The sequence below is a fragment of the Terrapene carolina genome, unplaced genomic scaffold, assembly GCF_002925995.2.
Source record: "Terrapene carolina triunguis isolate 2854851 unplaced genomic scaffold, T_m_triunguis-2.0 Scaffold96, whole genome shotgun sequence".
NCBI classification, from domain to species: Eukaryota; Metazoa; Chordata; order Testudines; family Emydidae; genus Terrapene; species Terrapene triunguis.
In genome coordinates, this window is record NW_020664447.1 from 34,874,769 (window position 1) to 34,888,664 (window position 13,896).

Consider the following 13,896-nt stretch of genomic DNA (forward strand, 5'->3'; position numbering starts at 1 on the left):
GCCGCCCCTTACTAGGTGCCGCCCCAAGCATGTGTTTGGTCGGCTGGTGCCTGGAGCCGGCCCTGCATGTGACTGATGGCATTAACAGGAATCACAAGCGTATGCATTTGATTGGTTAGGAGTCAACTCTGCAAACAGATTTAACAAAAGCATCTAAAGAGTGTGGGGATTCCTAGCTTTTAAGGTCAGAAGAGACCATTATGATCATCTAGTCTCACCTCCTGCCGGTCATAAAATTCCACCCAATAACTCCTGCATCAAGCCCATAGCTTCTGCTTGATTTAGAGCAGGGGTTCTCATACTGGGGGTCGTGAGCCCTCAGGGGGTCATGAGGTTATTACATGGGGATCGTGAGCTGTCAGCCTCCACCCCAAACCCCGCTTTGCCTCCAGCATTTACAATAGTGTTAAATATTTTAAAAAGTGTTTTTAATTTATAAGGGAGATTGTACTCAGAGGCATGCTTTGCGAAAGGGGTCACCAATACAATGTTTGAGAACCACTGAGTTAGAACATATATTTTAGAAAGACACTCAATCTTGATATAAAGATGCAACAATAGGAAAAGTTATGCATACCTCACAGCCTAATTAAAAGGCTCTAATTTGCCCTACTATAGATGTAATGTCATATTGATAGTAACAGTGGTAATTTACATTTATACAGCACTTTTTACCCCCCAAAAAATTCAAAATGCTTCACCAACTATTTACATCTAGCAACGCTATGATGGCAGCTACCTCTGGGCTTGAGTACGGTTACCAACTGGTGTACAGTTCATTGCACACAGTTGAGTGGGAAGAAAAGGCAGTTTCCCAGGACACCTGGAACAAATCCCTACTCTACAAGATCTTTTTTTTGTTTTTTAGTAAAGATCCTGTCTTTTGTATGCGTATTAAACCTCCATCCAAGATATCCCCACTTACCAGACACTACGTAGCCCTTGAAAACATATAGCATATTTTTATTAATTTCTATTATACCTATTGCCAGGGCAAAAATGCACTTCAGTTACAGAGCTTAAAAGGTAGTCAGTCAAATCCTAAAGAAAGTAAGTGTGCCTTGACCATACCATGACGATAACTAGACTTTAAAGGACCAAACAAGGGGCTAGAATTCCAAAGGCAGGAATCATCAAAAAAGAAAGCCCTGTGAGAAATCATTAAGTGTTCAAACATTGGTACCAAGAATTTAGTGCCTCCCAACCAGTCGGAGAACTCTCGGACTCCGGACTATTCAGCTTTGCATCAAACACCTATGGAAATGAGATTTAGTTTTATTCTATGAAAATATCGCAATAGCCGAAACCTGTCACAATCATGGTGGTTATGCTCCCAAAAATCATTCCATTTGTGTGAAATAAGCTGCCAAAGAGATACCATCAACTTTTATGTCGTTGGCACTGGAACCAGTGGCTTCTATTGGTGGAGAGTCTACATGGCAGTTGGTAGTGTTTAACTAGCACATACTCTAACAGGTTTTCAGGATAGTGTGAAGACTGTCTCTCTCAGCATATTCTCATCAATACAAGAGTGGTGTAGCCCTGACTCTCCCCAGTGCTAGGAGATAAACTGCATGGAATTTCTTCATCCCTCACATTTGGCTTTTCTGTGCCCCTTCACTCCCACTCTTAAGGATAGAGTCCTCCATCGTGTAACTATGGCCTACATTGTTCGTTTCTAGATGTATAAGTTTTCATTTAGTTGTATTAAAACATGTATTGTTTGCTTGTGCCCCAGCTTACTAAGCAATCTAGATCACTCTGTATAACTGACTTAGCCTCTTCTTTATTTACCACTCCCCCAGTTTGGGTGTCATCTGCAAACTATCAGTGAAACGGACACACACAGAGACGCTGGCAAAAATACTCTATTGGCAATACATTCAACATCTAAAAAGGAGTGCATCACAATTAACAATAAGCACTTCAATCTCTAACTCCTATACATTCAGATACGCAGAGCCAAGAAGGCCATCTGTAATAGCACATCTGGAGAGTCCCAGTACTGAAAACAGTCTAAGTATCAGTGTAGACCAAACCAAAATGCATTCAGTGCCATTTCAAAAAGTGTGAAGATCGGGTGGAACATGCTACTACTGGTCACTTTTTCTATGCTGGTTTTAAAGTGCCTTGTCTACATTTGCAGATAATGATTTTCAGCACCAGATGAGGAGCAAGGGAGGCCAGTTGCAGTGCTGTTTTTTGTTGCAGACAACCACTGCCAACAATAGGTCATTTTCTAGTGTTGCTAGACTACAGAGATGCAGTCTGCGCATTTCCCTGGTATTTCCTGCCTGCTACAAGTTAGAGAGAGATTTCTTCCTCCTGCTTCCATAACACTTGGGTCCCTGCCTAAAATAAAAAAGTGACATTTGGCTGACAAAATGTGACAACCCTAAGCTCCCCTCCTCCTCCCTGCCACTGCCAAAAAAACCAAATCTCCCCCCAAGCAAGGCTGAAAACAGTTTGTCCATTAATCTAAATGGGATGTGTCTATATTAAGTGAGGAAACCATTGTATGGACACAGCTGGCATGAAACTGATGGCTGTCACATTTGTCATTATGAGAGCCGTAGCCACAAATAATTAATGCTGCTCGATGGCACCTTTTTGCTTTGTCCAGACACGGTACACTCATAACTGTGATTGTATCAGTGCTTTTAGATTGCAGGCAGCCACAAAGCACTGCATTGTGGGATGGAGTTAAGAGGACTGGACACAACAATTCGCATGCAACATTCTTGTTTCCAATCTGCACTGGGGAGAAACCATGATAAGCCATGCCTGTTCAGCCAGTGCTTCACTAAAGACCTCACCTCAGGGATTGGGACCAGCTAGTAAGTCAGTGCTTGTAAAACACTTACATCAGCTACTGTCTGTGGATACGCAGTGTTTCATGAATTTGGCAAACTCCAAACAACATTTATAGCAGCATTCCTTTACCTTATGAAGGCAGAGCCTTAGACCCATTGCTTGAGAGAGAAAAAAGAAAAGGCCTTTCATGCATTAAACTACATTAAATTCTCAGCCAGACTATTGCATGAAAAAGCATGAGAATTCAGAAATCCAAAGTGCTGACTCCATCACGAACTTGTCCCCTAGCCCACATAGCATTTCCATTACTATACAGAAACACCACATACATTAAGCCGCACCATGTACGCTAACAGTCTAATTTCTCAGTCATAAGTGATCATTAAACAGTTTGGCATTTAAATGGCCTTGTAAAACAAAAATCAGCAGTGATACACTTCACTGTAGACCCGTTTGAGCATGTGTTTTGAAGAGTGGTCAGAATCAGCAACATCTCCTTCAGGAAAAGGAGGAGCAAAATATTAAGTCAAACTCATTTGCATATCAGACAGCATCTACACCCTTCCAACACCAAAGAGGGAGAGGAATCTAGGCCTGGCACCGGAGGGGTACAGCTTAGCGTAATGGAACCTAGTTAACAAGAAATTTTGTGGCTGAAAGTCAGGAAGGGTTTCCTGAAGGGAAGATCTACTACGTAGAAGTTCTCCCAGAGGAAGCACTGGAAGCCCTGTTGTGTGCGAAAGTGAACACAAAGCGAGACAAGTCCGTACAAATATAAATTTTGTAGGTAACAAAAATGCAAGATTCAGTGGCCTATAAGGGAACGAAGCTGATGACCACACCACTGCAAGCAAACAACCTAGTGCTTGACAAAGACTAGCTCATGGATGAACAGGGGAGCTAAACCTGAGCAAAACTCAGACTATGTGAGCTGGCAAAGAGAAATGCTTTGAGAAATGTATAGCAATGGTGCAGTCTTCTGTTGGAAGATGCATAATTAGTCAAGTCAGTCCAGTTTAGGAGTGCCCCTGTATTCCATGCTTACATTAGTTCTCATACAGCACCGAAGATGAGCAGTGCACTACACCATCTCTGGCTAGCTAGGAGACTGTCCCCTCCTAGACAAGTGGTGATGACCTGGCTTCAGTAATACAAACCTGTGATACCTCTTGACTGGGCTACAGCAATGCAGTCTACCTGCAAGTTCCTCAGGAGCTACAAGACAGCAGCACATCTCCACATCAACAGGGGTCATCGTGAGCACATCATACCTGTCCTTCACTCACTACACTGGCTCCCTATACTCACACACCAAAATGCTTAACAATCCAGTCCTCTTGTACCTGAATGATTGCCTAAAGATCCAGGAAGAGGACTATGGTCAACAAGTCCACCTCTCAGGAACAACAGAGCCATCTACTGCAAAGGTGAAGCTCATTCATGCAGGAGACAGAGCTGTCTTATATGCCAGTCCAAGACTGTGGAATGAACTCCCACAGATTCTAAGAACCACCTCTAAACCTCACCATTCTCCATTCCAAACACAACATGCACCTCTTCAACCTCACCTTCACTAATATAAACACACACACCGCACCGCAGACATATTGTTATTTTAAATCCACATGCAGCAGATTTCCCGTAGATAGAGAAAAACAAGGAAAGAACTAATATGTGACAGATATTAGTCATGTGGTTTAACACAGTACTCATGTGCCACAGCAACAGGTGTGATAGGAGAACCTGGATAGACTGGCACAGAATGAAAGCCGAGACTTCTCTTTCTCTAACATCTCCAATTCCTTCTAGAGCTGTGCACCCCAAAGAACACACAAGACTGATGTTTAAAGGGGTAAGGCCCAGCAGAAGCGCCTTGACACCAAATTGCCTTAGATGAGCTTTAAGGTAGATGAGGGAAGAAGAGAGGAACAGCTTGCTAGAGTCTGTCTGAGCCAACATTAAGGAAAGCTGTATTTTACTTGTGTAAAGATTCCACTATTTAAACTGTGATCGTTGGTAAACCTGGCCAGAATAAAAACTATCTTGTGCACTCTGCTTTTGCTGACTGGAGACATTCATGTTAGATTCTCCCACAGTTTCCCCCTCCCTCCCTACAACCCTGACTCACACACTCAGAGATGTCTCTCCTCCTCCAGTAAGCTTGAAGTCCCCATATCACAAGATGTTACCATGGTAATTATTGCAGTGTCACCAATACAAAAATTCCTCTATCAACCAGCAATCAGGAAGGAGGTGGGAGTGGAGAGACAGAGCACTTACTGTATCTGTCAGAGCTGCAGAAGCCGAAAGAAATCCAATTAGTATGACTTATGTTTTCAGGAGTTGTCTTAAACAAATTAGGAAGCATCCAACGTGGCAATATGAAGCTTATACTGGCCAAGTTTATGTACTGATTACAGTACTGGAGGAGTGATTATGCCATCATTCACTCTTCATGCTGAATGAAGAGATCAGAAACGTGGTTTGCAATTAGGCTAAAGATAGGGGAGAGATGGGAGAAGGGAAAACCCAACTCCTGTTCTGACAAACTGCCCCATGCCAGCGTGCCAAGAGAATTCACCCCAACATCTTCCCTACCATTAACTAGAGCCCTGAAGAGCAATCACTTGTCCAAAACAGGTAGCTGCAATATCAAGTAGTTGCTGCCATCCAAGCCTATTAAGGCTCAGGTGTGCTCCAGAACTGCTGAGCCCTTTTGCAGCTTTTAGTGAAGCAGCTCAATAGGACATCAGGTGTCAACATTTCATTACAAAGATGGCAGTTTTTCCTGCTGCCTCTTAAGCCCATTATAATACTAGTCTGAGCTTCACTGAAAGAGCGCAATCCCCCAGCTTATCTCAAAGATTCCTTGATGTGGACAGTTGTGTCTCCCTTCAGCCATATCTGTCCAGAACATGCCCAATTCCCTTCATTTTATCTACAATGATAAACTGTGTCTTTTATTCTGCTACCCTCCTCCTCACTGATCCAGATTAGAAGCAAGAGGAAGACCAAAGACAGAGTAGGCCCACTGCTTAGTGAAGAGGGAGAAACAGTAACAGGAAACTTGGAAATGGCAGAGATGCTTAATGACTTCTTTGTTTCGGTCTTCACCGAGAAGTCTGAAGGAATGCCTAACCTAGTGAATGCTAATGGGAAGGGGGTAGGTTTAGCAGATAAAATAAAAAAAGAACAAGTTAAAAATCACTTAGAAAAGTTAGATGCCTGCAAGTCACCAGGGCCTGGTGAAATGCATCCTAGAATACTCAAGGAGCTAATAGAGGAGGTATCTGAGCCTCTAGCTATTATCTTTGGAAAATCATGGGAGACGGGAGAGATTCCAGAAGACTGGAAAAGGGCAAATATAGTGCCCATCTATAAAAAGGGAAATAAAAACAACCCAGGAAACTACAGACCAGTTAGTTTAACTTCTGTGCCAGGGAAGATAATGGAGCAAGTAATTAAGGAAATCATCTGCAAACACTTGGAAGGTGGTAAGGTGATAGGTAACAGCCAGCATGGATTTGTAAAGAACAAATCATGTCAAACCAATCTGATAGCTTTCTTCGATAGGATAACGAGTCTTGTGGATAAGGGAGAAGCTGTGGATGTGGTATACCTAGACTTTAGTAAGGCATTTGATATGGTCTCGCATGATATTCTTATCGACAAACTAGGCAAATACAATTTAGATGGGGCTACTATAAGGTGGGTGCATAACTGGCTGGATAACCCTACTCAGAGAGTTGTTATTAATGGTTCCCAATCCTGCTGGAAAGGCATAACGAGTGGGGTTCCGCAGGGGTCTGTTTTGGGACCGGCTCTGTTCAATATCTTCATTAATGACTTAGATATTGGTATAGAAAGTACGATTATTAAGTTTGCGGATGATACCAAACTGGGAGGGATTGCAACTGCTTTGGAGGACAGGGTCATAATTCAAAATGATCTGGACAAATTGGAGAAATGGTCTGAGTTAAACAGGATGAAGTTTAACAAAGACAAATGCAAAGTGCTCCACTTAGGAAGAAAAAATCAGTTTCACACATACAGAATGGGAAGAGACTGTCTAGGAAGGAGTACGGCAGAAAGGGATCTAGGGGTTATAGTGGACCACAAGCTAAATATGAGTCAACAGTGTGATGCTGTTGCAAAAAAAGCAAACGTGATTCTGGGATGTATTAACAGGTGTGTTGTGAGCAAGACACGAGAAGTCATTCTTCCGCTCTACTCTGCTCTGGTTAGGCCTCAGCTGGATTATTGTGTCCAGTTCTGGGCACCGCATTTCAAGAAAGATGTGGAGAAATTGGAAAGGGTCCAGAGAAGAGCAACAAGAATGATTAAAGGTCTTGAGAACATGACCTATGAAGGAAGGCTGAAAGAATTGGGTTTGTTTAGTTTGGAAAAGAGAAGACTGAGAGGGGACATGATAGCAGTTTTCAGGTATCTAAAAGGGTGTCATAAGGAGGAGGGAGAAAACTTGTTCACCTTAGCCTCTGAAGATAGAACAAGAAGCAATGGGCTTAAACTGCAGCAAGGGAGGTCTAGGTTGGACATTAGGAAAAAGTTCCTAACTGTCAGGGTGGTTAAATACTGGAATAAATTGCCTAGGGAGGTTGTGGAATCTCCATCTCTGGAGATATTTAAGAGTAGGTTAGATAAATGTCTATCAGGGATGGTCTAGACAGTATTTGGTCCTGCCATGCGGGCAGGGGACTGGACTCGATGACCTCTCGAGGTCCCTTCCAGTCCTAGAATCTATGAATCTATGAATCCAAAAGCTCTAGCAGGAATGAAGCAGTACCAGGGGAAAGGCTCCAAACTCTGGGAGGAAACAGCAGTCTCCAGGGGGCAGGTGGAGAAAACTAAGTGAGATGAACTGAAGAGACAAAAGGCAAGGATCTGAGGAGGGAGAAATGGCTTTGCCGAGACTAGGATTTAAGAAGAGCAATGTTAGCAACATCCTAGATGACATGGTGTAAAAGTGTAGCGTGGAGAAGGCCCCCTGCTGCCTTCAACATGAGCTAAACTGGTAGAGTTGGAGCAAGGCTGCCTGCTACACTCTCCCTAGGCTTTAGCTCAACCAGTTCAGCGTGTGTTAAAGACAGTGTCCCTCAGCCAACCCCTTTGCTGTAGACAACATGCTAACAGGACACCTTTAAATCCTAGTCTAGGCAAAGCCAAAAAGAGCAAGGGGAAGAGGCAAAGGAACAATGGTGGTGAGAAAAGTGCACAGGGAAGGAAAAACAACCATGGGAAAGAGGACAGGAAGCAGTAGAAAAGGTCTGATGAGTTTCTCTCATTAGAAGGTTTCTCTTTAACCTTCTTCAAGAAGGTCAGAAGACAAGGGAGGAGCAGGGGTTGTCAAACCCTCCTCAGACCAAGTTCTTGCCCTCCACGTGGACAGGACAACCACTCATTTTCATTCTGAAAAGCTGTCAGGCTGCGTGAGCAGACAAACTTCCTTTCCCTTTCCTCACAGCAGGGTGATTTGGCTTTTGTTTCTAGTAGGGGAACTCTGTGGTTTCCCTGCTGGATTTTTCATTTTCAAAGGCCCATTGTTTAGCTGCCTTATTTTTCCAATAGGAAAAAAAAAAATGAAAACGTGGTTGACTTTAACCTGTTTTCTTTTGTTGCTGCTGTTTGTGTAAACAGATGGGGTCCAGCTCCACTGTTTATTCATCAAGTGCTGATCCCAAGACGCTAAAACTGATAGAAAACACAACTGACTGCTCTGCAAGACAGTGAACACCTCGGAAGTTATTGATTCTATGGAGTATTAGGCATTGTGCAGTTAGCGTCTCACACAGACAGCTGATTTAATTAACTCTTTTGCACTCTACTTATTTGCATACTGGTCCCATCCACTTGCCCCCACCATTGCAAGAACCGAGATCCATTAGCAATGGGGTTCTATGCTTATATCATCAATGATTTCTATATCTAACACGCTCAGTTTCCAAGTATCACAAATTCTTGCCCTCAGTGACACCTGTGCAGTGTCACTTCCTTCAATGAGTTGGCACAGGTGTAAGTAACTGGAACTACACCTCTACCCCGATATAACGCTGTCCCCGAGAGCCAAAAAATCTTACCGCGTTATAGGTGAAACCGCGTTATATTGAACTTGCTTTGATCCGCCGGAGTGCGCAGCCCCGCCCCCCCGGAGCGCTACTTTACCGCGTTATATCCGAATTCATGTTATAACGGGTCGCGTTATATTGGGTAGAGGTGTAGTAGACTGTTCTGTTGACAATGCAGAAGCAGGAATAGAATCCAGCTCACGCTTTCATACTGTGCTGGCTCAGGAGAGCTAACAGGTATATAAAACAATAAACACTCTTTAGGCACCAAGTCATCCGATCTGCCTCCAATACACCAGGGAGCTGATCTTTTGAGCAGGAAGATCCCATTTTCATAGAATTGTTTTTCAAAGTAGAATCAAACTTTCCTATAAACACTTTTCAGTTGCTGAATGCGCCAATCCAAGTGCTAGGAAGAGCCCAACACTACAGCAGAGATGACTTACCACTAAGGAGGCAGCACATTACAAGGCTTCAAGAGATGGCAAAGAATGCATATATGCCTGTCTCACTCTAGTTCTGTGAAAAGGTACCTCATAGCCAGGTAACCTGCCCCATCCTTTTTGCTCCAGACCTAACATTGACTTGACTGGCTAGTTCATGTAATTTGCACACAAGGCTAGCATAAAAGAATTGGCATAACTGAGTTAACAAATTTTGCTACATTGGACCTGGGCAAACGTGATCCATATTTCCTACAGACCACAGCCACCTCTTATCTGCCAATAAGTCATTGTGAAAACAGGGAATGGCAGGTAGCTTTTTTCAGCGAGGCTGAATTTATTGATCTCTCCCCTCTTTCCTCCCTTAGGCAAGATATTTTCAGCTTCAGTTGCAAGTTTAAGTTTTCCTCCTGGTTTGTCAAGCTAACTCAAGTCCCTCTTAATTTCAACAAACCAAGGGTATCTGCTCCTTAACTTAAATCAAATTAAGCTAGTACCTTTCGCAGCTTCCCATAGTCGATGAGCTCTGGGCGATGTCTGTGAATCAAAGCACAGAAGCCAAGGCCATCCTTCCAGCTGCGAAAGAGACGGAAGACAGCACAATTAGCAGTGTTCAGTCAGGAAGACACATGGAGGGGCATGACAGATGGGGGCAAGACTCTGGGAGCCTAGATCTTTACTTTTGGGCTCATTAGCTTATAGCAACTTCTGTAAGTACTCAACTGGGGACAAGGCTCTCCTCTGCTTTAGACCCCCATCCTGCTCTCACTGAAGTCAGTGGCCAAAACTCCCACTGACTTGGTGTAGGACCAGGTTGTTAGTGCTGCCGCCTCCCTAATGCCAATTCTCACTCACCACAGAACTTTCATTGTTAAATAGTGCCCAGGCACTCAAGGGCAGACGCAGAGCTTAGGGATGAAAAACATCTTCATATGCAAACCAAAGATCTTCTAGGAGAGGATAGATCAAGAATGAGGGGGAGCAATCGCTATTGGCTATGATCAGCACTATGTTTGCCCTCCCTCATCTCTGCACACCCCTCCCCCCGGATCCTTGGCACAGAATCCAAAGATGGTGGGAGAAGGGAGGACAAAAAATAGACCAATAGCAGGGTGGATAAAAATGGGGTTTATATTCTATTATTTAAATTATAAAAAAAATCTTTTAAAAATAAACCCGTTTAAAATGAAATCTCAATTTAATACAAAATATGTTAAGGTCTAAATTTATTATAATCTCTTGAAACATTTAAATAAAAAATAAATATGCTGAATCCATGAGCCTCTATCAAAAACTTTTGGTAAAGGCTGCTTTTCTATACAAGGAAAGAATCCGGGGGGAAAACATCCAACTTTTGAGGTCAAGCTTTGTAAATATGGCACAATAGCTCATGTACTATATTAATCCTTGATCCTGTGGGGGCCCTGGGGCTGCGCTACTGGGTGTCAGAGACTGGCAAAGTCATCATAGGCATTGGGACCCAGCCTCTGACTCCAGGAGACACTATCATCTACCTCATCAGGATCACTCACTGAGCCCCCCTGGGTGGTCTCATACTCCTATTTTGTAGCTTCTCCCTTCCTGAGCTCTGATTGGCTCAGTTCTCAAAATTATGTATATTCTTATAACTCCTCCCATCATTCACCATTTTCTAACATGCTAACAATGTACAATTAATATGAATCTGAAAATATTTAAGTTGTATAATTGCTTAAATAAATGTATACCAACAGTGTACCCTACTACGTAGCAAAAAGATGTACCCAATCTAGTGTGAAGGCTCAGTTTAGTTGTAAATCAAAACATTTTAATAATTATATCAACCGATGAGAATTCATCTTTCTTTAAAAACAAAACAAAACTGAAGTACAAATGGAAAAGTTAATTAACACTGATTATTTAAATTAAGCTTTCCACTTGAGGATTTAAATCAATCCACCCTGATCGGTGTAATATCAGATTAATACAAAAGATTACCTATATTTTGCCTTTGGAGAGGGATGGGCTTTTATTTAGTAGAACTCAAAAGGTGAAGGAAAAGGGAAAAAAACAAAACAAACAACACTGGCAATCCTAGTCAATTTCTCCTTCTCCCCAGTTCAACTATGACAGGATCATTCCACACAGTTATGCTTTTTGTAAGGATTTGTTTAACCTAACTTTATACCACCACCCCCCACTAGCAGGGTTCCTCCCTCCTCCTTCCATGGTGATACTTGCATAGCTTAACAGATCCCAAACTTAGACCACGTCTACACTAGAAAAGGTTTGCTGGGGTAGCTCTGCCGGGAAACCCTCATAATATAGACTCAGCTTATACCAGCAAAAAAGTGCTTTTGCTGGTATAGCTTAAACAGGCTCCCCAAGCAAAGTGAGCAGTAACGGCAAAATCTCTCTTATACCAGTATAACTTCGCCTACGCGAGTGCTTATGCCAGTACAGAAATGTTATTTAAGAAACAAACAAACAAAAAAATCACCTCCCTAACCAACATTACTATATAGATACAAGTTTCTAAGGGCTGGTCCACACTAAGCCCCCAGTTCGAACTAAGATACGCAACTTCAGCTACGTGAATAACGTAGCTGAAGTCGAAGTATCTTAGTTCGAACTTAAAGGTACTTACCGCGGGTCCACACGCGGCAGGCAGGCTCCCCCGTCGACTCTGCCTACTCTTCTCGCGGAGTAGGATTACCGGCGTCGACGGCGAGCACTTCCGGGATCGATTTATCGTGTCTAGACAAGACGCGATAAATCGATCCCAGAAGATAGATTGCTTGCCGCCGCACCAGTGGGTAGGTATAGACGTACCCTAATATAGACATGACCTTAGGAAATTTATCCTAAAACTTTTTGTAGCTTCACTCAGGGGAAGTACCATTTCTTAATCAGCCTACAAACACCGACAGTGTCTTCAGTGGGCCTAACACTCCAAAGTATTTGACAAAGGCAGCATTTTTGGTTGGAGAAAGGGACTGGGAAGCAGAGAAACTGGGTCCTGTTGTGGGTTTTGCCACTGATTTGCTGTGGGACAACGGGCAAGTCAGTAGATGCTACTTTTCACCTACATAATATCAGAACTAGTCTCAGAACTTCCTTGATATTTATGCCAGATGCTGAATAGTGTTAAGAGCCCTATGAACATACGAGGATCAGAAAGCCAAATACGATAAACAATTTTTTTTTAAAATAAATAAGTTACCTGATATGGAAATTCTGGATGTTCACATTTTTGTAGGGAGCTGTCTTCCTCTGACACCATAACAAAAGCCCTTCCTTAGCAGATGTCTCTAGAGAGAATGCAAAGACACACACGGATTAACCTATTTTTTCCTGGAATTTTCTGATCCCTTGCATAGGCTGTAGAATAGTATTTCCAATTCATTCTGACCCAGTGTCTTTGTTAGAAACAGCAGTGAGGCGCTCTGGGAGGTGGTGGAATCTCCTTCCTTAGAGGTTTTTAAGGTCAGGCTTGACAAAGCCCTGGCTGGGATGATTTAGTTGGGAACTGGTCCTGCTTTGAGCAGGGGGTTGGACTAGATGACCTCCTGAGGTCCCTTCCAACCCTGATATTCTAGGATTCTCATTTAACTTCCTTCTTCTAGGGATGCATCCCTTATGTAGGTTTCTGATTTGTTACCATTATTTCTCTCAGGGTAGGTCTACATGGCATTTTGGAGTTAGCTGCCTAGTCTGGGTCGACATTTCCATCCAACACCATAGATCAGCCAGCAGGAAATGTCCTAGAGTCCAAGACCCACTGCACATTGCCAGGTTTCACCTTTGCCCCTTTCCTTCCCCACTCCTTTCAAATACACTCCAAGGAGCAGGATATGAAGACTCCTCCCAGAATATCCATATCAAGCCATGAACTGGCCATCAAGGGTGGTCAGAGTTCAGGGCAGCTTGGATCTCAGGCCCCATTGGGTCATCCAGGATATGTCCTCTGCTGATTCAGTTATCCCTGAAACGGGATCTCCTTTGTGGCAAGGAACACAGCTACCTGCCCCCCAACCAAAGCCACCTTCACTTGTTCTTGAACAGCAGATGGAGGCTCTGAGATTTACCTTCCACAGAGATATCCTGAATGGCAAAGCGAAGGATGATGGTCCAGATCATTCCAAGGGTCATTTTAGCATTTCCATCCACAATTTCTGCAGGAAAACACAAAATCATTATGTTGTGTGCGCAAACACCAGTGGAAGCCTGACCAAGGAAACACGGGGAGCTTTATCTTTGAAGAATCTGAAAGCTGGACTTCCATCTGATGAACGTTTCCAGCAGGGTAAGGTTCCCAAGTTAAATTTATACTGCCCGGCAGGCTCTCCACAAGCTTGCCCACCCCAACCTCTACAGCTGTGCCAATGCACCACAATCTTGACCTGCAGCACCCACTGGTATATTATGTGTGAGCTCTGCACAGCTCCTTTGATATCTCTCAATCCTTCTACTGAGCCTTTAAGTAGAGGCTGACAGTATAACGGCCTATCTACATGGGAAAGTTATATCGGTATCTGGTAAGGAGTGCATTCAAACGGCTATAGCTATACTGGTGT

The 13,896-nt window shown here is 43.2% G+C and overlaps 1 protein-coding gene across 1 annotated transcript in view; it reads right to left on the minus strand.

Moving 5' to 3' along the window:
* Positions 1-9,825: 9,825 nt before the first annotated feature.
* Positions 9,826-13,896, minus strand: part of LOC115271199 (alpha-actinin-1-like) — an 87,988-nt gene continuing 83,917 nt past the window's right edge. The window contains exons 4-6 of the mRNA XM_029911407.1: positions 13,408-13,494; positions 12,543-12,630; positions 9,826-9,916 (exon numbers count right to left, since the gene is read on the minus strand). Of these exons, the coding sequence (XP_029767267.1) occupies positions 9,826-9,916; positions 12,543-12,630; positions 13,408-13,494 (266 nt within the window). The remainder of the gene's footprint in view (positions 9,917-12,542; positions 12,631-13,407; positions 13,495-13,896) is intronic.